At 41.5% G+C, this 22,352-nt stretch overlaps 1 protein-coding gene across 1 annotated transcript; it reads left to right on the plus strand.

Moving 5' to 3' along the window:
* Window positions 1-10,316: 10,316 nt before the first annotated feature.
* TMEM64 (transmembrane protein 64) lies at window positions 10,317-21,957 on the plus strand. Its single transcript, XM_009558078.2, has 3 exons — window positions 10,317-11,154; window positions 15,972-16,127; window positions 19,416-21,957. The coding sequence occupies exons 1-3, from the start codon at window positions 10,456-10,458 to the stop codon at window positions 19,608-19,610; spliced, it is 1,050 nt and encodes a 349-aa protein (XP_009556373.2). The 5' UTR covers window positions 10,317-10,455; the 3' UTR covers window positions 19,611-21,957.
* The last annotated feature ends 395 nt before the right edge of the window (window positions 21,958-22,352 follow it).

Here is a 22,352-nt window from a genome sequence, read left to right on the forward strand (position 1 = left end):
TAATTACTTCACAGCAAAAAGTTTTTAATATTTTTGTATGTCTTACTAGATATTAAACTAATCTGAAATGCCTGGACACACAAAGGAGAAAATTAGGAATACTTCAAATTAAGGCAAATTTTCTGCTTGAGTGGTGTGGAGTTACATTCAGAAGCCATGACAGAATTATACGTACGTGTACACTTAATAGCTCTTTAACATTTTCTTTGGTACAAAATTAGTCCTGGCTTACTGAGAATTACTAAACATATATAAAGAATAATGAAAGTAAATTTTAATTAAAAAAAAATAGTTAATTAGCTGATCCAGTTTCCAGTAAGGAATTTAATGGTGCTGCTGCTGAGGATGGAATGGTATCTCAGCTAGTCCTGGTTCAGGACTGGTGCCTGCTGTCCATCTGGCAGTAAAGTGATAAAGCTGCTAAGTGGCATGGAGAAATTAATTTGAAAAGATACGCATGCCCGGAAGAACTGGTATAACTGCTTGAAGAAGTAATATATGCCTGCTACCTCACGGCCATAGGCAGAATGCCAGTGAGGAGACAGAGGCGGAAGGAAAACACTGGTGAACCTCCCACTGCTCTCAACTGGAAACAGAATAAAGGATGACGTTAAGTGTTACCACTGGAACCATACATCATGACAAAAGCTAATATTTTCCTAAAGACGGAGCAGTATGAAGGGCTACAAAGGTGGCTATTTCACGAAGGAATACAAACTATGTTGAAACAGTGATTTCTGACTGAAGAAACTGTGAAGAACATGAGGAAATTTTTGGGAACATTTCTGCTGCACAAACTTACTTTTAGAGAAAAAATATGATCCTCTTCAATTTTTTTTAAGAGAAAATGAACTCACAAACATGCAAATTTGTATAAGAGAAGCAAAGATCTTCTGATTTCAAATTCCAGATTTTTATTGATGCCCTTTGTCTAGCTTAATCCTTTTGCTTTATTTCTGATCACAAGAAGTAAACAAACACGGGAACATGCTGCCTCCTATAAAGATGTTTTATAAATACAGACAGTTCAAGGTTGGAGAAAGCTTTTAAGGTGCTCTTCCACCTTAAAAGAACAGGTAGATTCTCTGCCTACCTTAGGTAGAGAATAAGAAATCCAGCCTTCTTTTCTCAAGGCTGAACAAACCCAGTTCTTTCAGCTTTTCCTCAGGTGCCAGGCTTCACAGTGCTTTCACCATCTTTGTGGCCCTTCTCTGGACTCTCTTCAGCCTCCCCACATCTTTTTTTGTACAGCAGGGATCAAAACTGAACACAGCAGTGGAGGTGCGGCCTGACAAGTGCTGAGTAGAGTGGGATGTCTTCTTGATCTCTGCTGGCGATGCCATTGTTGATGCATCCCAGCATCCTGTTGGCTTTCTTTGCCAGAGTAGTAGGCTGTTCACTCATATTGAGCCCCAGGTGCCTTTCCTCAGAGGTGCTAGCCAGCCAGGTAGATCCCAGCCTGCACTGCACTCCCATGTTGTTTTCCCAGGTGGAAGGCCATACACTTTTCCTTGCTGAATTTTACAATATTCTTATTAGCTTATTCTTCCAGCCTATCCAGGTGTTTCTGCAGGGTTGCTCTCCCTTCCAAAGTGTCCCTTACCCACTCAGCTTGGTATCACCTGCAAACTTCATCAGGGTACACTTGACGCCTTCATCCAGATCACTTAGGAAGTGTTGGCCCCAATATTGATCCCTGGGGGACCCTAGTTGTGGCAGATTGTCAGTTTGAAAATGAGCTTCAAGGGACAGATGGAAACAATAAATTCAACACAAAAACATTTATAGAGTGTTTTAGGATGCAAACTACAGGAGAGGCAGATAATTGAAACATTTGTCGCAGTCCAGTGAAAACTGTTGAAGTTTGAAACATGGCTCAGCCTCCTTACCAACCACCTTCAAAACTAAACTCTAAATCCAGGTAAGATCTGAGCTAAAGCTGTAAAGCATAACAATGAAATCCTCTGGATGATTTCATGTTTTGTGGATGTCTTTGACCAAACATGTCAACCAGTGCCACGTATAACTTTTCTGTGTGTTTAACAAGGCTCTATCCACTTGTTTACAACTTTCCTTTGGGTTTTATTTGCTGCAGAAAGGACTATTTTGCTCAGGATACAGTCAAAAGAACCAGATTAAAGTATTTTCTTGTATGACTAAAATCCATGTGCTGCTATCTCTTTGTATGACGAGATTTGGAAACCCTTTTCTAATTTTTTCTAACAATGTCATTTAAACCAGGTTTACTAAATAACTTCAATTTAAACACGTGCTTTTGAGTATCTGTTTGAGAACACTTTAAGTCAATCTCCAAGTCAATAAGTAGTTTCACCATGTCTAAATATTTTTAATGCAGCTACTCTGTCTCTGCTGAACCTACTAAAAGGTGCAGTTTGGAAATGTTTGTTTTCAAAAGTCCAAACTGCCGTGCACCTGGACTCCTACTTGCTTACGTTGGTTGCCTGGTAGCGATATGCTCTGCACACAGGCTTCATATTTAGCAAACATGGTAATCTCAATTACTGTGTGCAAGGTTGTCTGTTACAGCGTTAAAGGTTCCTCCTTCTTTTTATGAAAATGCTGCCCTCAAGTCCAGAAAATGGAACAAAGAGATTGCCTTGGACAGAGTGGTTTTCGGACTGGAGAGAGAAGGCTGTTTTACACACAGATCCTGCCCCCTCTATCCTGCTTCTTGTAGCTTCTCCTCTATAACTCCATTTAAGCCATACTCAGGGGCATTTTTATGTTTACAGGACCTCTTGTGACTTGAGAGAGGACACCACCTGAAAAGAACAGATAAACCTCTTTCATGTGGTTTCCTATCAACACATTTTCTTTAAATCATGTCAGCCCTCACAGTCTCATCTGGTCAATCCTTTGTTTGCACCCTGTGTTTGTCTCCTAAACTGCGTGATTTGGAGGAGCTCTTAGACGTCCTGGGTGCTTGCTAAGCCTGCTGAGGACTGCTGAATACTTCAAAAGAGAGACAAGACACTGCAAGCCTTTGGCAAATTCTTCATCGTGAGCTTAATGGACTGCTGCTCTTGCCACTACATTCTGTTCCTGATCTCAGCTGCTGGAGTAGTAGTGCGGAAACCAGAGCCTAGAAATAGCAGGCAAAAAGTAGCTTCCATTTTGCAGTCTTAGCACATAAGAGGTCAGATCATTTAAGAAGAAAGTGGAAACCATTTTCCAAAGACAGTCATAATCTGCCTCTCCTTTAAACTACACAGCAGGGAAAGGTCAGGCTGCCTACTGTACTCTCACTTTTGCGGCTTCTATTTAACATCCTCTTCTGCGTGGTGCTAGGGCCATAACAATGAAAATGGGAGGTAAATTAGGCTTCAAACCATCATTTCAACAGTGTTCAAAGTAAAATGTGAATGTTCCTTTGGAGGAGGTTTATAACTCATAAGTTAGTCTTGCTGGAAACTAAGAAAGGTAAATAACTTAAGAGATACACTACAACAAAGGTTGTGAACATGCAGACTGATATAATTGTGCTTTGTTGCAGCAACAGAGCCTGATATAATGTAACAATCAGACAAAGGTTCTGTCATTGATTTTAGAAGCTGGGACTTTTTTCAACACTAATCCTTCCTCAGAGGCATAAAATCCTGCTATGTTCAATGCCTGCTGGCATTTACCACACTGTGGTTTCTCAGATAACGGAATAACAACAAAAATGGGAAAGGGCTGCTCAAACTTTGCTAAGTAAAAGCTCATTATAAATCAAGACAATATAAAAAAATAAATCTGAGTTTCTTTCTGATCTTACATTGCTGTAACTGAGATAAGTGGTCTGCTTCATACCAGTGAACTTACATATGTATTTGTTTATCCAACCTACAAACTCAAATACAATATTCTGTTTCAGTGCTGACTTGAAGCTAATGTTAAAGCTGCTTGATAAAGCTTAACAGCAAAACTCTGTTGACTATTACTGCGCTGTTAAAACAGAATCTTTGGCTCTTGGGTTAACCTTTAATGTTAAATACTTTTACAAAAATCACTGATCCAAAAATATTAGGAGAAACTGACCTCTAGTCCATAACTTGATAGGACTATACCCTTGCCATGGAAATAGTGAAAACGCAGTTTATTTTTCTTTGCTTTGCAACTTAGTCTAGTATACTTTAAAAGTATTTATATAAAAGGAGATAGATATAATTTTTACATGTGGGATTGGATTAAAAGCATGTGTGAGAACTGATGAAAACACAACAGCAATGATATGGTAACATTTCCATTTTCCTAAACCCCTCCCATTAAAGGGCCATAAGCATGGCATACTGTTAGATATACTTTTAGTTACTTCTAAGTGAAGAATCTGTGTGTAAATGACCTCACAAAATGACTTTACTGAGTTTCCTAGTCCTCAGGTATGCTTTGCTCACTGTCCCTTATTTCATAGCACCCAAACTAATTTTGAAAGCACATCTTCTAAACATTAGTGCTCTCAAGAAATGCCTCAGATATTCTGTTGCACAAAAACATAGATTCCCAGTTTGTGGTCCCAGGAGAAATGCACTCAGTGTTTGCAACTGTACAATTCAGGAGGACACTAGGAATGTAATAAACTTCTTCTTTCTTCTATACCTTACCATGTCCTAAGGCTACCATGCTAGTCTAGACCTTACAAGCAATTTTGTGACTTCCAAATTTAGGCTAGCTACTCTGCATTACACCAACAGGCCCTGACTAATGCAGCCTTTTGACAACAAAGCAGTCATTTCACAGAATGAAAAAACGGCCAAAGTTTCTTCTGTCAACCTAAGGATATCCTTTTGCAAGTAAGAATCCCATATGATTCTTTAAGATGAATTAGCTTAAGTTTTCCATTACCGCAACAGCTGTAAGCAGCTGCAGATGTACCAAGCATATCGCTCTATTTTTGTCTTACGTATAAGGATGTCTAAGGTTTCTCATTTACTGTTTCTGGGCTTGGACACTCTAAGGAATATCATGTAAGTCATAAATCCTCACACTTCTATTGGAATGGACTTGATTTAGGTGTGTCCCTATTTAGATAATATCTAATACCAGAGTCATGTCCCAGAACATTCCCTTCAATGTAAATATTTCAGCACATTGCTTCATGTATTTAATTTTGTTTATATCCTACACATAGTTGTAATAAAATGTGTTTGAAAATCATTGTATTAATAGTGTATTTTATGTATAAATATATGAAAATAAACACATGAATTTTCAGAATTGTGTAAGTTTATGATAGTAGATCAAAGTATTGAAAGTTTTTAACATGTCTGCATGACATGTAGCTGGGAGGCTAAGACTACAAATAAAGTTTCTAGTCCTGTATGCAAACACCTAATCCATCTAAGCTGTAAAATAACAGTCTATATCACCCCCTTAAGACTCAAAAAGTAGGACTCCTCGCGGACACATTTATTGAGTTTCATTGGCATTTAATTTTTTTATGTTTGTTTCTTTTATTTTTAAATATTTTCTTATCTACATAACTCCAGAAGAAAGCAATGCAAGCTTTGTTACATCCTGATCGATATTTGTCCAGAAAATTAAAACACTGGATGATCCTCAGTTGCTAATAGTGCCTTTTCTCCTCTTGCACCTCCCATTCTTGATGAAACCAAGTCCAGAACTACCACCTTTCAATGGAAGATTAACCAATCTCATATCAAGCTACAATGATGGCTTGTTTTCCTTTAGCATACTTCTCATCCACTTTGACAAAGCTGCGAATGCCTATGTATTTAAAATATAATGGCCTAAATCAGTGGAGCCCAGCCTACGGCCTGCAGATCTAATTGGTCTACCAGAATAATTCTTCTGGTCTTGGCTTGCTCCTTGCTAATATCTTTCCCCAAGCTCTTTCAACTCACCCTCTGTTAAACAGCAAAAAGTGTATTCCCTGTCTGAGCAAAGTATGTGCACTTCCCTTCATGTGGATGTGAAGGAACATATAACAAGGAAGGCTGCAGGTAAATGGAGGCACTTCTACTGGCAGCCTGCTGTAGCCAAAGAATGGTTACTCCTGCCACAAATTAGTAAATACTGTAGTTGACACCAAACAACCATCTCATTAATGCTGACAGAACTAAACAGCACATGCATTTAGAAGTACACTGGAGTTATGGTCCTTAATATCATCTTCTCAGAAAAAGCCCTGCTTCTCCCTCCCAAAGAATAATTCAGAAATAACTACGGCAAGTTTTCAGGAGCTCACAACTCAGAAATAGTTTGTTTCCTGATCTGTGGTGTCATGTATCCTGCTCTCCAGCTTCAGGACTCCTGTTCAGTGTGGACCAGTTGCATGGGCCTAAATGAGTCATGTCTTCCATTTCCACAGGATGACTCACATGCCTAGCTGGGTGTGTTCGTATGCTAATATTCCTTGAAATAAAAAATAAGAAAGGAGAAGCAGAGTATCAAAACACAAAATAACACTTCTCATTTGCTCAGATCAAGTAAATATCCTGGTCCTACAACAGGAAAAATACCCATATGACAACAGTTGTTCAAAATCCAGTACAATCGACATTATCTTGAGAACATCTTTCTATGGAAACAACTTTTCTTGAAGCAGAACAGTACCCTGCGCCTCTCAGATTTAAATTGATTCCCTGACAAAACCCAAAATATAAAGATGGGTAAGAAATCAGCACAAATGACAGAGGAGTTTAAGGAGAATCTAAGTAACTCATCCTAAGGAAGTATAGGAGCAGTTTTAATGGATGCAATGTAATCATATAACTCCATATGTACTCAACCTGTAATTTTTATTCCTATTACTTCAATAATTTCTGAAGCTAATTAGGCCAGCAGTGCTTTTTTAAAGAACAGGTTGGTCAACATTTGTTGGAAATTATTCACTAAATCAACTAACTTATGTAAAGGAAAAATAACAATCTACATACCATCTTTTGGAGCACAAAACATTTGTCCAGGAGCTGGCCTGCTTTTCTGACTGTAGTGATTGGTCTATTAAAAGATAACTGCTTTTTCTTCTAGATCGTGTCTTGCTTATATCATCAGACCATTGCAACTGCATCATTCATAGGATGGGAATATCTTATGATTCACTGACCAGTAAGTCCAAAAGGCAGACCATCTCATCTGGCAGCTGGCAAATTTTCAAGGGTGTATGAGATTGGTTTTTCCCCTTCAGATGATAAGAGCATGCCAAGAAGACACAGGAGCCAGCTGATGCTGCCTCTCAGCTCTGTAGCTGTATCTGCTCTGTATGCAGGAGAGGCTCCCAGCTCCGCTGGAGTCCTGTTGAATTCCTGTAGTCTCGCTTTGATGTTTACCCAAAGATGCTTCAGCTTCTGCTCCATGATCATGCTCTGTGTCACTAAAAATCTGACTGTGTGTTGTCTTTCCTTCCTGAGCTATTGCTCCAGGGATCTATACAATCCTAGAATTAGCTGTTTTAGGAGGGGCCAGGCAATGGTTGAGGTTGAGGAGTTTCAGCCTTTATATTCCTAGGGACTGGAGAAGCATCTCCACTCACTAACTGCATACAGTATTTTTATATGTTGGAGTCTAATACCAGGACTGTCACTTAGATAGACCATTATACTCCTCATGCCCTGTCATGGTCGCTTTTTAAATATGTTTTTTGTGATTATAAACACAGAACCCTGCAGCTTTTAGAAGCAGCAGCAGGAGATTCATTCCAGCTCTGAGCACAAGGTCATGCACTTTAAATGCAGAAATGTAAGAGCAGCATAAAGCATGTAATTCTGATAGACATTTCTACTCAGGCTTTTTCATATTCTGTGAAAGCAACTGTACTGAACAAAAATATACTCAAGCTGAATCCACATCAAAGACATACGTGTTCTTGGTATAAAACCAGAAATTGGTATTTTGTCTTCTTGTTTTTCTACTGAATTTCCAGCCACCCTAGTCTACCGAATGCAGAAGAATGCCCATCATCCTCTACAAGCACAAAAGCAGGGCTTTCTTGTCATTGTTATTATTATTATTGTTATCATCATGGATGTATGCCCTGCCTATGTTTGCATCAAAAGTAAAGAGCACAAGCAAAACCAAATGCTCATATTTGGATAAAGGTTAACAGCAAGAACACAGGTTATGCTGGTGATATTTGTCTGCAACTTCCCTGCTGAACAGTCTCCAAGGATTGTTTTATTCTACCATGGTGCTCAAAGACATCTGTTATTTTCCTAGGCTGATTTACTGGATTGCCCAGGTTATATTATTTCTAATGGTATAATTTCTAAGTGAACATATTTGCAGTACATTCGTAAAGACATGTTCTTCATTTTGATATTCTGGGGTGGGGAGGATTTCCAATCACTCTTTAATCTTTACAACTCCCACACACATTCTCAATTTATGTACGCTTGCAAATCTCCCAGCAGAGGAATGCAAGTACACTGGAGCACATTGTAGGCTTAAGCACTGTAGAGAAAACAAATCCCTTTCCCCGCTATATGGCTCCTGTTATGTGTAATACCAGAATAACTGTGACCTACCAAGATGCTCAGCCTCAACCAGGCTCCTGAGAAAACACCGCTCTAAAGGGAGCCTTTGCTGCGTATTCAGCCTGTTTCTTTCTTTCTTTCTCGCAATGTTTCAAAAATCCAAGCTCAAACTGCCCAGGAGTGTGTCTGAGCCTTCAGGCATGTAAGCCAAGCAAGTCCGGTGAGCCAAGCAGTCAGGTGAGCCAAGCTGTCAGGATGTGGAGATCCTCCCAAGCAGCCACGGAGCTCAGGGGCCTTGGTTGTCACCCCCAGCTCAAACTCCTGGCCACTGGCTGGGAGAGGTTGGTCTTGCTTGGGAAGAGGAGATAACTACGGTGTTTATGCAAGGAAGCCTCTGCAGAATCATAGAATCACCAGGTTGGAAAAGATCTCTGCGGTCACCGAGTCCAACGATACCTATCTGCCACTAAACCATATCCTTAAATACTTCACCTACCCATGTTTTAAATATCTCCAGGGATGGTGACTCGACCACTTCCCGGGCAGCCTCTGCCAGTGCCCGATGACCCTTTCAGTGAAAATTTTTTTCCTGACATCCACTCTGAACCTTCCCTGGCGGAGCTTGAGGCCATTCCCCTCGTCCTGTTCCCTGTCACTTGGGAGAAGAGGCCAGCTCCCTCCTCTCTACAACCTCCTTTCAGGTAGTTGTAGAGAGCAATAAGGTCTCCCCTCAGCCTCCCCTTCTCCAGGCTAAACAACCCTAGGTCTCTCAGCCGCTCCTTGTAAGACTTTGTTCTCCAGCCCCTTCACCAGCTTCGTTCCTCTTCTCTGGACACGCTCCAGAGCCTCAACATCCTTCTTGTGGTGAGGGGCCCAGAAATGAACTCAAGGTGCGGTCTCACCAGTGCCAAGTACAGGGGCAGAATAATCTCCCTGGACCTGCTGGTCACACAGTTTCTAATACAAGCCAAGATGCCATTGGCCTTCTTGGCCACCCAGGCACACTGCTGGCTCATGTTCAGTCGCTGTCAACCAACACCCCCAGGTCCTTCTCCGCCGGGCATCTTTCCAGCCGCTCTTCCCCTAGACTGTAGCTGCACAGGGTTGTTGTGCCCCAAGTGCAAGACTCGGCACTTGGCTTTGTTAAACCTCATACCACGGATCCAGCCCGTTCAGATCCCCTTGCAGAGCCTCTGCCCTCAGCAGATCATGTAAGGGAGGGAGAGCGGAGCGTTAGGAGAGCCCGAGGGCAACCGTGTGGTCAGGGACGCCTCAACCACGGACTCCTCTGACAACCAACCACCGGCTTCACAGCGCGGCCGCTCCAATTTCCGCCGGTTAAAGCTCGGTCATGAATGAGGCTCCTGAGAAAGGGGCAGGAAAACGGCGGGGGCAGCCGGCGTGCAGCCGCGGGCGGGGGGCGACCCCAGCGCCGCCTGGGTCGCGCACAGCCCGGCCAACGCGGAGCTCCCAGGGGGAAGATGCGTGGAGCTCCCAGGGGGGAAGATGCGCGGAACTCCCAGGAGGGAGCTCCGGGAGCGGAGCGGGGGATTCTGAGACCCAAACCGGCGCGCAGCTGCGCGGAGCTCCGACGCGAAGTCCCGGAAGACGAGGATGCGCCGAGCCCCAGCGCGGAGCGGGGCGGGGCGGAGGGCGGTCCGCGGCGCTGGAGCCCCGCCGCTGGGTAGGGCGCCGCCGCCGCTCCTCCGCCCCCTCGTCGGCTGCGATCGGCGCCCAGGCTGCCACATCGGCAGCGCTGCTCCGGGAAGGCTCTTCTCGGAGCGGAGCGCTCATGGAGCCCCGCTGCTGCTGCCGCCGCCGTCGCTGCCGCCCGCCGGGACTCGCGCTCCGCCGCCGGGACGGAGAGCGCGGCGCCGCCTAACGCCGCAGCCCCGGCGGCCGAGTGGGGAGGCGGCGCGGAGGCCGAGCGCGGCGCCCTCCCCTCCGCCCTCCCCGCAGCCGCTTCCCCGCCGGGCCATGGCGGGGCGATGAGGGAGCTGCCGCCGCTGCGAGCGGGGGGATGCGGGGCGCGGGCGCCGCGGCGCTGCAGCTGCTCTCGCGGGCTGTGAAGCAGGCGGCGGCGCGGCAGGACCCGGGCCGCTGGCTGCCCCGGGGCGGCGGGGACCCCGCGGGCGGGCTGCTGCCGGGTCCCTGCGCGGAACCGGGCGCGCCGCCGCCCGCCGAGCTGCTGCTGTGCCAGCTGCCCGAGGCGGGCGGCGGAGCCGGGCCGGGCGACACCCGCGGCTGGCGCTGCTCCTGCTGCCTGCTGGGCACCTGCTGGTGCAAGAGCTGCCTCAGCGTGTGCGTCCTGGCCGCCCTGTGCTTCGCCTCGCTGGCCCTGGTGCGCCAGTACCTGCGGGACCTGCTGCTCTGGGCCGAGAGCCTGGACAGCCTGGCCGGCGTGCTGCTCTTCACCGCGGGCTTCGTCGTCGTGTCCTTCCCGTGCGGCTGGGGCTACATCCTGCTCAACGTGGCCGCCGGCTACCTCTACGGCTTCGTGCTGGGCATGGGGCTGATGGTGCTTGGCGTCCTCGTCGGCACCTTCGTCGCCCACGTGGCCTGCAGGCGGCTGCTGGCGCGCTGGGCGCGGGCCAGGATCCAGGGCAGCGAGACGCTCAGCGCCATCGTCCGTGTCGTGGAGGGCGGCAGCGGCCTCAAGGTGGTGGCTCTGGCGAGGCTGACGCCCATCCCCTTTGGGCTCCAGAACGCGGTCTTCGCGGTGAGTCCTGGCCTGGGGAGCGTGGCCAAGAAAGAATCTTTGGCTGGAAGGATGGCTCACACCATTGTGGCACTGGTGGAGGTTGCCTCCTTTCCTGTGAAGAAACCTTGAATTCTTTGTTTCTTAACAGTAGAAGTAAAGCAGTGAAAGCGCCATCCTTGCTTGCGCTTCTGTGCTTGCGGAGGGATGGTAGGCAGCTTCTCAAGGTGCCTCGTTCAGTGGCGTTGTGTTGGAGTCGCTCTCTGACTTTCAAGACTATATTCTGGTGTTGGAAAGAAGCACCAAGGTGCCCTATAGCAAAATCTGCAGAGAACTGGACGGTTTTAAAGTGCTAGTGTTTTTAAAGTGATCAGAGTGGGAGGAAAAGTTGTATTTTTAAGCAGTCTTGCCAGGTCTTCCTAAACTATTTATATAAACTACTTAAGTAAATAATCATATTTCAAAGAAAGAAGTGTACAGATGATTAAAATTCTTGCTCAGTTTCATTGATGCTTGTCGTGTACATCTGGCAAATCTCTACAGGGTGTTAAGTCCACGCACATGAGAAAGGTGCTTATTTTGATCAGAGCAGTAAGAGGTAGAATCAGGTTGAGTGTCCTTGAAGGCTGAGGTCCCAATGTGAAGGTGAAGCTCCTGCTACAGCATGACCCTTCTACAGTGAGGAGAGATGTGCTTTGGTTATTCACAGCTTCTGGATGTCACTTGAAGTAGTCAGCAGGTACTGTAAAGTAGTATTGGATCTGAAGAACTGACCTGAGAATTACTTAGTTAAAGTGGTTATGCCAGGAAGGAAATCATTCTGTTGGAAACACAATTCAGCAGAGTATTCAGGCTAGTGCGATATTAAAATGATGCTGTAAGTCAGTGTTTTGTATTCTCCAAGTACTGCAAGCTAAATTGTTTTTCTTTCCAAGTGGAAAGTTTCAGTGTTAAAATAACAGATAGGAAATGAGATGGAACCAGATTCCTGAATATGCCAAATAATTTGGATGTTGCCTGCTAAAATTGCTTTGGGTTGCACTCATTACTCTGGATTTATTATTTTGCAGCACAGTCAAATAAAGTACAATGTGTTCAGTGTTTAACCGAGAACATTTAATATGAACTGCTAGATTACTGGGAAATAAAATTTTTTCATGCAAATCTGGAAATTCAAATTCACGGCAGTTTCCCATTGTAAGTCAAGTTTAAACTCCGTATGGAATGCAAAATTCTACCTACCAGACTGAGCTGTAACTTCTTTGTTATCCGACTTGTTTGAAAACGTGATGCTCTTCTTTAGTTTAAAATGCAAGGAGGTTTGGGGTGCCCTCATCATTTCTCCATGCCCTGTGCTAGCAACCTCAGCAGTGAGTTTGGAAAGGCATTATTAGTAAAAGAAAGAACAATGAACTTGAAACCTCTGCATCTTTGATTTTCCAACAGTCTGTTCTATGTATGTTTTTTATGTGCATATTTATAAGTAAACTAGAGATACTGAGAATACTTAAATGAGAGGGTAGGGAGGAAGTGACACATGAGGTCCAGGGCAAGGCATAACCTTGAGGAGAGAGGGGTCATCTGCAGGACTGGGATTAATGGGTTTCTATAAACACTTGTTCAGTGGTGTGTACCATCTGCTGAGGGGTTTGAGGAGGTTGAATTGCAGGGGAATGTACAGAATGAAGAGCTTCATAGCATTTGATTAGTCATGAGATCATATTATTTGAAACAGCACAAGAAGGAAATTAACAGGAATCTCTTAGTTTCTCGTCGGCCAGGCATGAAATTCTTGCTTCTTAAGGTCATGATGTTGCTCTTACAGTTGAAGCAGTGGAGTAATGCATTTACTTGCCTTTCTGGAAGACCTAGAAACTTCTTAACCGAAAGCATGTTTGTATTTCTCGTTGAGTTTCTGTTTATTTGTTGTCTCTGTGATGCCAGGGTGGCCTGAGCTCCTGGGAGTGGGCTGGTATCTGTTACTGAAGTGTTTGCCCATTCACAGCCCTCTCCCCTTGAAAACTCTTTGAGTGTTCTAAAGGCATGTCTGTAAGGAGACCTGGTATGCAAGTTATCACCTCTTTCCCGCTGCTGGGTCCCCGGAGCTAAATTTGTGCAAACTGATTATTTTTAGTGCCAGGTTGAGCTTAGATCAGAATTCATATTTCTTCCTTCTCCTCTAAGAGCAGTATTACGCGTAAGAAATAATCCTTCCAGATGTGTATCTTTGGTTCCAGAAATGCACACAGTAGAATCAGTTTAAGAAATGGTAGCTGTTTTGCAGAAATATACAGGCTGGTTACTGTACTTGTTGGAAAGTTGCTAGCTATTTTTTCTTTTGTTTTGTTTTTATTCCCTAGCTGTTGTTTGTTTGTTTGTTTTCTGGAGAAAATGAAGAGCATCAGAATTGTCCTTTGTCCTCACTTGCTAAGCCTACCTGATCTGAAACATGGGATTTTGTAAATCGAGGGGGGAGAAATCTGCGGCAATCCCCAAAGGCATGTAAGCACCAACAAAGTCCTGACACAAGCATTTATTCTTTGACAGGACTGAACCAAAGGTGTCAGCTGTAAAAAATACACAAAAGTTTTACTGGACAAAGCTTGTCCAAGGCTTAGCGAGAGAATCTGTGGCTAACACTTTTGTTACCAGAATGGTTAGGTAGTTCTTAATTTTATTTTAATACATCAGTATGGCCTGTAACAATTTCATCCATACTTGCATTGGGATTTCCCTGTTAATTTTTGCTGGCTTGAGCTTTCGATAGAAGCAGAGTCCTGGTAGCCTCTGTTTAGCAGCTTGGCCATGCAAATCCCAGTCCGGCAGGTTGCTAGAACAAGTATATTTTTGTAGAAGGAGAAACACGAAAAGCTGTAAGTTTTACTGAAAATTTCTCAGGCTTCTTAGGTAGGGATGCCGTCCACTTCCTATGCCTTCTAGGAGAAGGGATACCACTGGAGATCTAAACTCTGCAAACCTGGAGTTACAAGGGCACCTGCAAATTACTCCCCACCCTTAGCTTACATTTTAATGGGAAGCACAAGTCTCTTTCTGAGATGTCCACTGGCAGCTTCCCATTCCTGTGGAAACCGTTTCTCTCGTGGCCCAGGAGGTCCAGTTGCTTCAGGACAGATCTAAATGTGCAGACATGTTACTTTGCAACTGAAGTGGCCTTAGTACGTGTACAGAAATGAAAAAGATGCTCAGGAGTGTTTCAGCAATCTTTGGGAAGTTTTGCAGCTCTGCTAGATTTAATGACAGTGCCCTACTTAGCAAATCTTGCCTCAACATTAGTATTTTAGAGACTTTTAATAGCAGCTCCTCCATTCCCTTGGCAATATATTCCCTTGGAAGTTTTGACTGTGCATTCTTATTACATGGCCCAGATTACTATAATGTTTTTTAAAAAAATGCCCTTTCAAAGCATGGGTCAAATCTGAAGTTCTGACATAATTATGTAGAGCTTTTTCATTATAAATCTAAATTAGTCTTGTGTGGAGAGGAAAATGTAATATTTGTGTTGCTGGTATATATTTAAGTCTGTGGGAAGTATAATTTGCAGTATGAAGTTTGGAATTGGCTTATTGGATCTTTTTCCATTGAATTATTCTTAATATTTATGCTTCATTGCTTTCCCTTCCTCCACTACCCATCCTTCCTCCCCAAAACTTTCCACCAATGTTGCTTAGAGCTCTGAGAATCCAAGTCTGTGACTTTCATAGTAACCAAAGTTTATTTTAAGAGTAGCATGATAAAATGAGTAACTTTGCTGCTATTCTTCTGTCTTCAGCATTGTAGGAAGCTGTCGAGGTCAATAATTTCAATGTAGGCTCCCAGTGTTAGGGGCTGTTCTTAATTAGAACTTGTTCTATTACTGTGTGATCAACCGAATTGTATGGAAAATTGCTTAGACTGCCGGTTTCAAAATTGCCATTTTCGTATTCATTTTTACCCCACAGTTTCCTCCAATTTTCATGTTTCTTGCACAAATATCTTTTGACCTCTTGGCTCTCATGTATAGTATTTCCTGTTGGCTGCTGACACTACTTTAGCTATACTTTGTTCCCATGTACACTCTCCACATACTGACTCAGAACATAAATTTCATAGCAAAGAGAGGAAATTGTAATAAGTATTATTAGTGATTTTCTTTCCAGAGAAACTAACAAAACCTGTAGCTGCGTGTACGATTTGGTCCGTTAATTAAAGTGAGATGTGAAAAAACATCTTCGGTAGAGAATCTTGGTAATGCCCATGTATATCAGTATAGATACAGTAGATGTTGCTGATAGAGATTACTGATACATGCATGTATCTTAATGAGCTATATAACTTCCCTTGCAGAGGCAAATTGTTTCTGCCATTCTGTTTGCCTGAATTATATTTAATACAGTGACATGTTGAGCATTTACTTGTTTTATTAGTTACCGTGCATGTAAAATGCAAAGCAAATAGATTTTTGCATTAGACCTTCATGTTTGATAAAGTAATTTCCTCCTTGAGGGTGAGCAGACCCTCATAAATTGTAGGGCTCTGTTCACCATGAAGCAATGAACATTTTCAATGAACAGTGTAATTGCATCCTTATTAATGATTTCTGCACAGAGATGTTGCATAATGTGAGATAAAATGAAATAAAACCAAGTAACTTTAAAAAGGCCAGATGAAAACTAGCCACATGCTGTTTTATTGTGTTATCTCAGGTTCAGGCACAGTGGAAAGTTTCAGTGAAGGAAAGTAAGAAATTCTTTCACTATTTTGCACAGAAGTTTGTGGGAATTGAAGTCTGATTGCTTGTGTTGGAACTGTGGTTGATTTCTTATGCTGTCTTTTCTCAGATTACAGACTTGTCCCTACCCAACTACTTGATGGCTTCTTCAGTTGGACTGCTGCCTACTCAGCTCCTGAACTCGTACTTGGGCACTACACTGCGCACCATGGAGGATGTGATTGCAGAACAAAGTGTTAGTGGCTATTTTATATTCAGTTTACAGGTAAGGAAAAAAGGTTTTCATGGACTTTGGTAATAGCGATGTTGGTCTCTTTATAACTGCAATAGTAAGCAGTTGCTCTTGGAAACAGTCATCATCTTGTGTTTGAGTTTCTTTATTTGTCCCCCGATTTCTTGCTTGTCTATACCAGTGGTATTCAAGACTACTTCTGGAGACAGTAGGCAAGTTTTCTTCCTGTAACTTTGTGTCATCTTCATGTCATTGAATCTTTGCTTTGGAAACTGCGTGCCTGTGGAAAAATATATGCGATGTAGAGATCCTGTGTTGTGTGTTTCTCCTTTTGGAATGCACTACTTCCAGTGTAAAAAGGGTGGGCTGCAGGAAATTGGGTTAATACCTGTCTCAGGGGTAAAGAGCTGCTCTCTGTTGGCTTATGAGATCACTAGTCTGAGGCAGCTGACCTTTTACAAACTGAAGGCCAGGCAAGTATGGCACGTGCTATTGAAAAGTAGGTTTTTAAAAGTGTTTGATTTATGTCTCTGTTATTGGTATTTTCAGTAGAGTGTGTAAAACTGAGCTGATGTTTCATTTTCACAGGCTTGTTAACTGCTAGACACACAGATAAATGTGTTTCCGGTGTACTGTTCTCTTTTATTGCTTTCTTCTGTTAAAAAAGTTCAATTCTCTCATACCTCGCATAACACAAAGCGAAACTTGCTCAGTATTCTCTTTCTGCCATGATTGTGTCAAGTTTTCTTCTCTTGCCCTCTGTGGTAATCGCCTGCTGAATTTTAGACTTGTCAAGCCACTGCTACGCAAAAGCCCTTGTGCCACCAGCTGTGAGCTACTGTGCTCAGGGTGCTTAGACTCGGCACCCTTGCAGTATTCACTGTTTGCATAGGTGTTCAGGATGAAAGTGCTGTACAGAAGTACCATTTTGCTAATGCCTAAATCAGCATATCTGAATTTTGCAAGCGAGTAACTTAATGAGAATTATGTAGTACCTTTACATAAGCTTAGCTGATGAACTAATTTGTCAATAAATCTTGGGGGTAAGCGTTTAGTCTGAGACCATTATAAGCATAGAAGTCAGGAGTATTTCAGAACCAGATTATATATTAAAACCTCCTCTGACAGCATTGGCACTTCAGGCTGTATTTGAACAGCAGTTACTGTGGTTTGCAGACTTTCAGTTGGTATTGCAGTCATTTATTTTTCTCACTTTTTACAATTGTAAAGCTGATGTTTAACAATGCTAAGGTGTAAAACTAAGTCTAGGACCATTTTACTGCATCTCGGAACAAGTGTTCTTAAGTGGAACATATAGGCTTCATAGAACAGGTTTATGAGTATTAAAAATACCTTTGTATATGTAGGGTAAACAGCCTCAATAGGTCAAAAAGAAAATAAATGATTACTTGGTCGGCCTTCATTTTAGTGTGAAACATTTAGTTGTGAAATGGTGTTTTTAGTGATCTTCTCCTTTTTTTCCCACTAATTTTTTTTTTAAATGACATGTACTATTCTTTGTAGATTATACGGGTTGTATCATAACTATTTCTCAGGTAAGCGAAAGCTGGAGAGTCTGAATGTTTGGGTCCTGACTGAATAATTCAACGGAAGCCTGTTAGTGGAGGAATTACTTATGTTCTTCTACTTTCTTTCAGGCATCTGTCTGTTACTTTGCTTGGCTGGGCTTTGATGGGACTTTGATTTAGAAAATAGCTTTAAAACTCCTTTACATGTCACGGTTGTCTCTATCTATATACTTTTTAAATTATTCAAGTGGGTAACTAGGCTATTTGTAGTAGTAGTTCTAAAACCAGCCAAATTTAAATATTTGGATAACCTTTTAGAATAGGATTTGGTGTCCATAGTCTCTTTTTAACTCTTATAGTGGCCAGTTTTTGAAATGTTTAATTCGAATTAGTGAGGAAAATCTTTTTCACCACAAGGACTGTCAAGCAGTGGAGCAGGTTGCCCAGGGAGATGGTGAAACCTCCATCCTTTGAAGTTTTCAAGACCTGACTGGGTAGAAGTGTAGAGCAACCTAGTCTGATCTTGCATCCAACCCTGCTCTGAATGGCAGGTTGGGCTAGAGACTGCTGGGGATGCCTTCCAGCTGCCATTATCCTGTGACTATACTTGTCAATCATCTTACTTGGTAATAGTCTAGTATCTTTTATGCCATGCTGACAGAAGTTTTAAGTGATAGTTTTTAATGTTAAAGAAAACACAGCCCAACGAATTAATAATGAAGTTCATATTTTGAACTCAATACTTCAGGTTCTGCTGTAAGCAATAAAACCTTTTTGTTGTTTTGAAAGGAAGTTGCGGGCAAGCTAGTTTCAAAAAATGTTGTTAAAAAAGGCAGAGGAATTCACTTCTTTCAGAGGGACTTTCACTATGTGATAGCTTGATTTTTTTTTTTTTTATTTGAAGATCTTATTTTTTTTAAGGAGGATCTCAGCTAAGAGATTAACTGATATCTTATTGAAACCAAAGCCTGCCTCTGGGGAATGCAGTGCATGCCAGTGTTGCTGGATAAGTAGTTTCTAAGCATAAATTGCCCAGGTTTAGTCCTGATAATCTTTGTAGGGAAAGTCTGAAAATTCTTGGCAATAAAACTCAGAGCAAAAAGCTGAACTAAAAGTCTTGTTTTGGATGATACTTCCTTTCTAAAATACACAAAAAACCTCCATACCACTAACATCCTGTCCCCTCTCAGAGCTATCCACCAGAAATCAAGTTCTACCCTTGCAGACTATTATAAGCAGCTGAGAAACTCCTGATATCCAAGAAGCACAGTGACACTGCTGCTCTCAGCTGTCTTCCACACCAAAGGGTCAGGGACAAGAAGTTTTATTTCCTTTACTCTGCATCATCCTCGGTCTCTGCTGTTTTGCAAGTTGCAGGTGCCCAGTACAGTTTCAACCTCTTATTCACTTGGTACATGGAAAACAGCCTTTTTGACTTACAGAAATACAGTTTCTTTGTGGAAATCATATTACCAAGAGAGAAAGTGAAAGGGTTGCTTTCTAACAGGTATATATAGATGGCAATGGAAGGAAAGAAAATACCTTTTCAATTCATACCAATGTAATGTATGTAATATCTATGTTCTGATAAGCTAGTTAGGCTGTTAGCATATGTAGGTTGAGAGCCACTCATTGGTTATGTCCCTTCTAATGTCTTGCCTGTAAAGCGTCGCATCACTAGATGCCTCCATGAATCTTTGAATTGACTTTTCTTTTTGTTCAGAACAGTTGCTTTGTATTCATGCTTACCATTTATACAACCTACAACGCTCTTTTTTTGTTTTATTTGCAGATTGTCATAAGCATAGGACTCATGTTTTATGTTGTTCACCGAGCTCAAGTGGAACTGAATGCAGCAATTGTAGCCTGTGAAATGGAAATGAAGACATCGCTTGTTAAAGACAGTCAGCCGAGCATCAGTGGTTCAACCACATACTGCAACAAAAGGACAGTAGCATTCTCTGGAGGAGGTGTCAATATTGTGTGATTGCAAGTATTAATAAAGTAAGGTTTTGTGAACCTAAGCAGTTGCCTAGAAATATCTATGGACAATTCAACTAGTTTTAAAAAAAAATAATTACAAGTGGTTACAGGTTGTACTGTGGGACAAACCAACCAACCAGCTCTTCAATTGCACATGGGGTGACTTCTAGCAAGAAAAGAAAGATGGTGAAGTAACTTATGATGTAAATGCAAATTTGACTGCACCTTTGGTCATTTATTATGCCTGTCATGGCCTGTAGTCTGCACTTTAGTTTTTTTCCTTTGCTTCTATAAAATGAGAAATGCTTCTATAAACTGAGAAAAGTAGCACAGAGGTAAATATTTTTCTGCTTAGCATTATTTATAAGGCTGAATAATTATATGCAGTAGAATTTTATTACTGATAAAGATGAATGAGGAAGTATGCAACTCAATGTACGTTATTCTTGAATGTGCTTTTGCTTTGGAATTGCTTCTAGAACTTGGAGTGTATTATCTAGCTAGTGATGGGACCATTTGGCTTTTCCTTCAGTTTTTAATTTTTTTTTTAAAAGAGAACCCTATATAAAGTTTTGGTTCAATGTATTTTTGTAAGTCATTGAAAATGTTGCAGAGCCATGCATATGTATTCACACAAGCTTAAATCCTACATTGTGGGACTGAAGTGCTCTTAAATAACATTTTAAGTTACACTGTGTAATATGCAAAGTAAAAGGGAAAATACAGAAGTTGTGATAGATTGCAGTGACTATTCGAAGGAGAATGCATGACTTAACTGTTGCATTGGTGATTGTAACAAAGGGCTGTTCCACGTTAGTCCTGTTTATAGTATTTTTAATTGTTAAAAGGATGGTGTTTTTCAACTCATGTGACTGCATGTAATAAGGCTTCCAGAACAGGGAGCTAAATCTCTCCTTTAAACAAAATGATAGGATACTGGCAGTACTAATTTTACATGAAGGTGGCCTTTATTTTGTAAGTGAATTCCCCTTCCCTTTAGAAAGCTTTAAAAATTCGCTTTGGTTGGCATATTTTTTTCTAAAGTTTTACATTTTTTTAAAAACACAATCTGTTATAAATTTCATTAGAGTTGAAGAAATGAAAACTGGAGGTTCTCCTTGGAAAAACAAATAATCCAGTAATGGAGGTGGACAGTGATGTGTCTGAGACTCAGGAATTCTGACTCCATTTTTGCAAGACAACACTGTATTGCATAATGCTCCTTTTATGTGCGCTGTGGACTGTTTCAGTGCGTTTGAATAGACTGGATAACCCAACAGTAACTTGTGTGTGTGTAAAAGGAAAACAACGATAATGCCTGAATATGATGTCTTGTATGTGTGAGTTTCATGTAGATACGTGTACCGATGTTCAATTGCTCAAACACATGCAAGTCACCTGTTAAAAAAAAAAAGCTGTGAGTTGCTTAGTTTGTAGTTATTTTGTGTAAGTTTTCAAGGATGCTTTCAGTCTTCAAAATCTTGTGTTTTTTTCTAATAGTATGACTGTGCCTCCTTCTTGTAAGGCTGTTGGGTTCAAGAATGGCGTGTCTTCAAGGTCTTTGGGAAGCAGAGATTTGATAGCCTCCTAACAGTCTTACTGTGAGGATGTATGGTACTTGCATAACTTGACACTTCTGCATCCCTTGGTAGTGGAAGTTCAATTTTATTCTTTAAATATATATCCTTTGCAGACTGCTGTTCTTGGGTCTCTTGTGACCTCAGGAACAGAATTAGTTAAATGATTCAACAAACTTCAGATTGTCTTCTTTTTGTTGTTTTGGGGTTTGATTTTTTTTTTTTTGGTTGGTTTGTTTTTGAAAAGGCAATCTGTAGGTATTAGACCTGGAAACGTTCATTTACACATCTCTGCCTCTGACAGCTCCTGTGTGAAAGCAAGAGAGCCAGATAACTTTTTGATGACGTTATTTGTCATCATAGTATATTTGAGCCCTTTCTTAACTAAAGTTTTTTTATTTTTTTTTTCTTGGAAGGAACGATCCTTCAGTAAATGAACTTATCTGAACTTTGCTTCATCTTGCCAAATCAACAATAGTGTTTTGAAAAGGGTATTTCTTTCTTTGCATTTTTTAACTAACTTAAGGTTGTGTTGACTATTCAAGAAGGTTTCCCAAATGTGTATTTTGAAGTGCTTTTATTTCCATGACACTTTGTAACCAGAGTAACTTCACTATGTGAACACTTTTGTAGTACGGAATTAGTTCTTAAGACTTTTGCATTTTGCTTGATACTTGTAATATTTGTGTACAAGTTAATGGGAAATGTGCATTAAAAGGAACTTTTCTGTACCATGCCAATCATAATTTTATACAATAAATTCACTGAAATTTCTTTAAAGGAATATGTATTAAATGTTCAGGTTGGCAGTAGTTGGAAAGAAGGTGCAGTGGAATGTCGTCTTTATCTATGCATGCAAAGACAGTTGTCTACATTAAAAAAGTAAAAAGTTAGGATTTAAGGATGAATTCCATGGATGGAGAGTTACTGACAAGGGAAATACACTTAACTGATTAAAGAAAATTCAAAAAATTAAATACATGCTTAATTCTATTAAATATTTTGAAGGTTAGGCATTTGTAGCGGCCTTGTTTGATAGAGGAATAAGCATGTGTGTGCTTATGAGAAATGTGTTCCTGAACCAAAAGAGAATTAATATTTTTGAATGTGAAGGTGATGTGATTTTTTTTTTTTTAGATAGTCTCCCTACTTAATGCAATTAAAACAGG

Source organism: Cuculus canorus, chromosome 2, assembly GCF_017976375.1.
Source record: "Cuculus canorus isolate bCucCan1 chromosome 2, bCucCan1.pri, whole genome shotgun sequence".
Taxonomy (NCBI): Eukaryota; Metazoa; Chordata; class Aves; order Cuculiformes; family Cuculidae; genus Cuculus; species Cuculus canorus.

Coding starts and splice junctions, on each gene's coding strand:
- TMEM64 (XM_009558078.2), top strand. CDS start 10,456: ATGCGGGGCGCGGGCGCCGCGGCGCTGCAGCTGCTCTCGCGGGCTGTG. Junction 11,155..15,971: donor TCCAGAACGCGGTCTTCGCG/GTGAGTCCTGGC, acceptor GTCTTTTCTCAG/ATTACAGACTTGTCCCTACC. Junction 16,128..19,415: donor ATTTTATATTCAGTTTACAG/GTAAGGAAAAAA, acceptor TTTTATTTGCAG/ATTGTCATAAGCATAGGACT.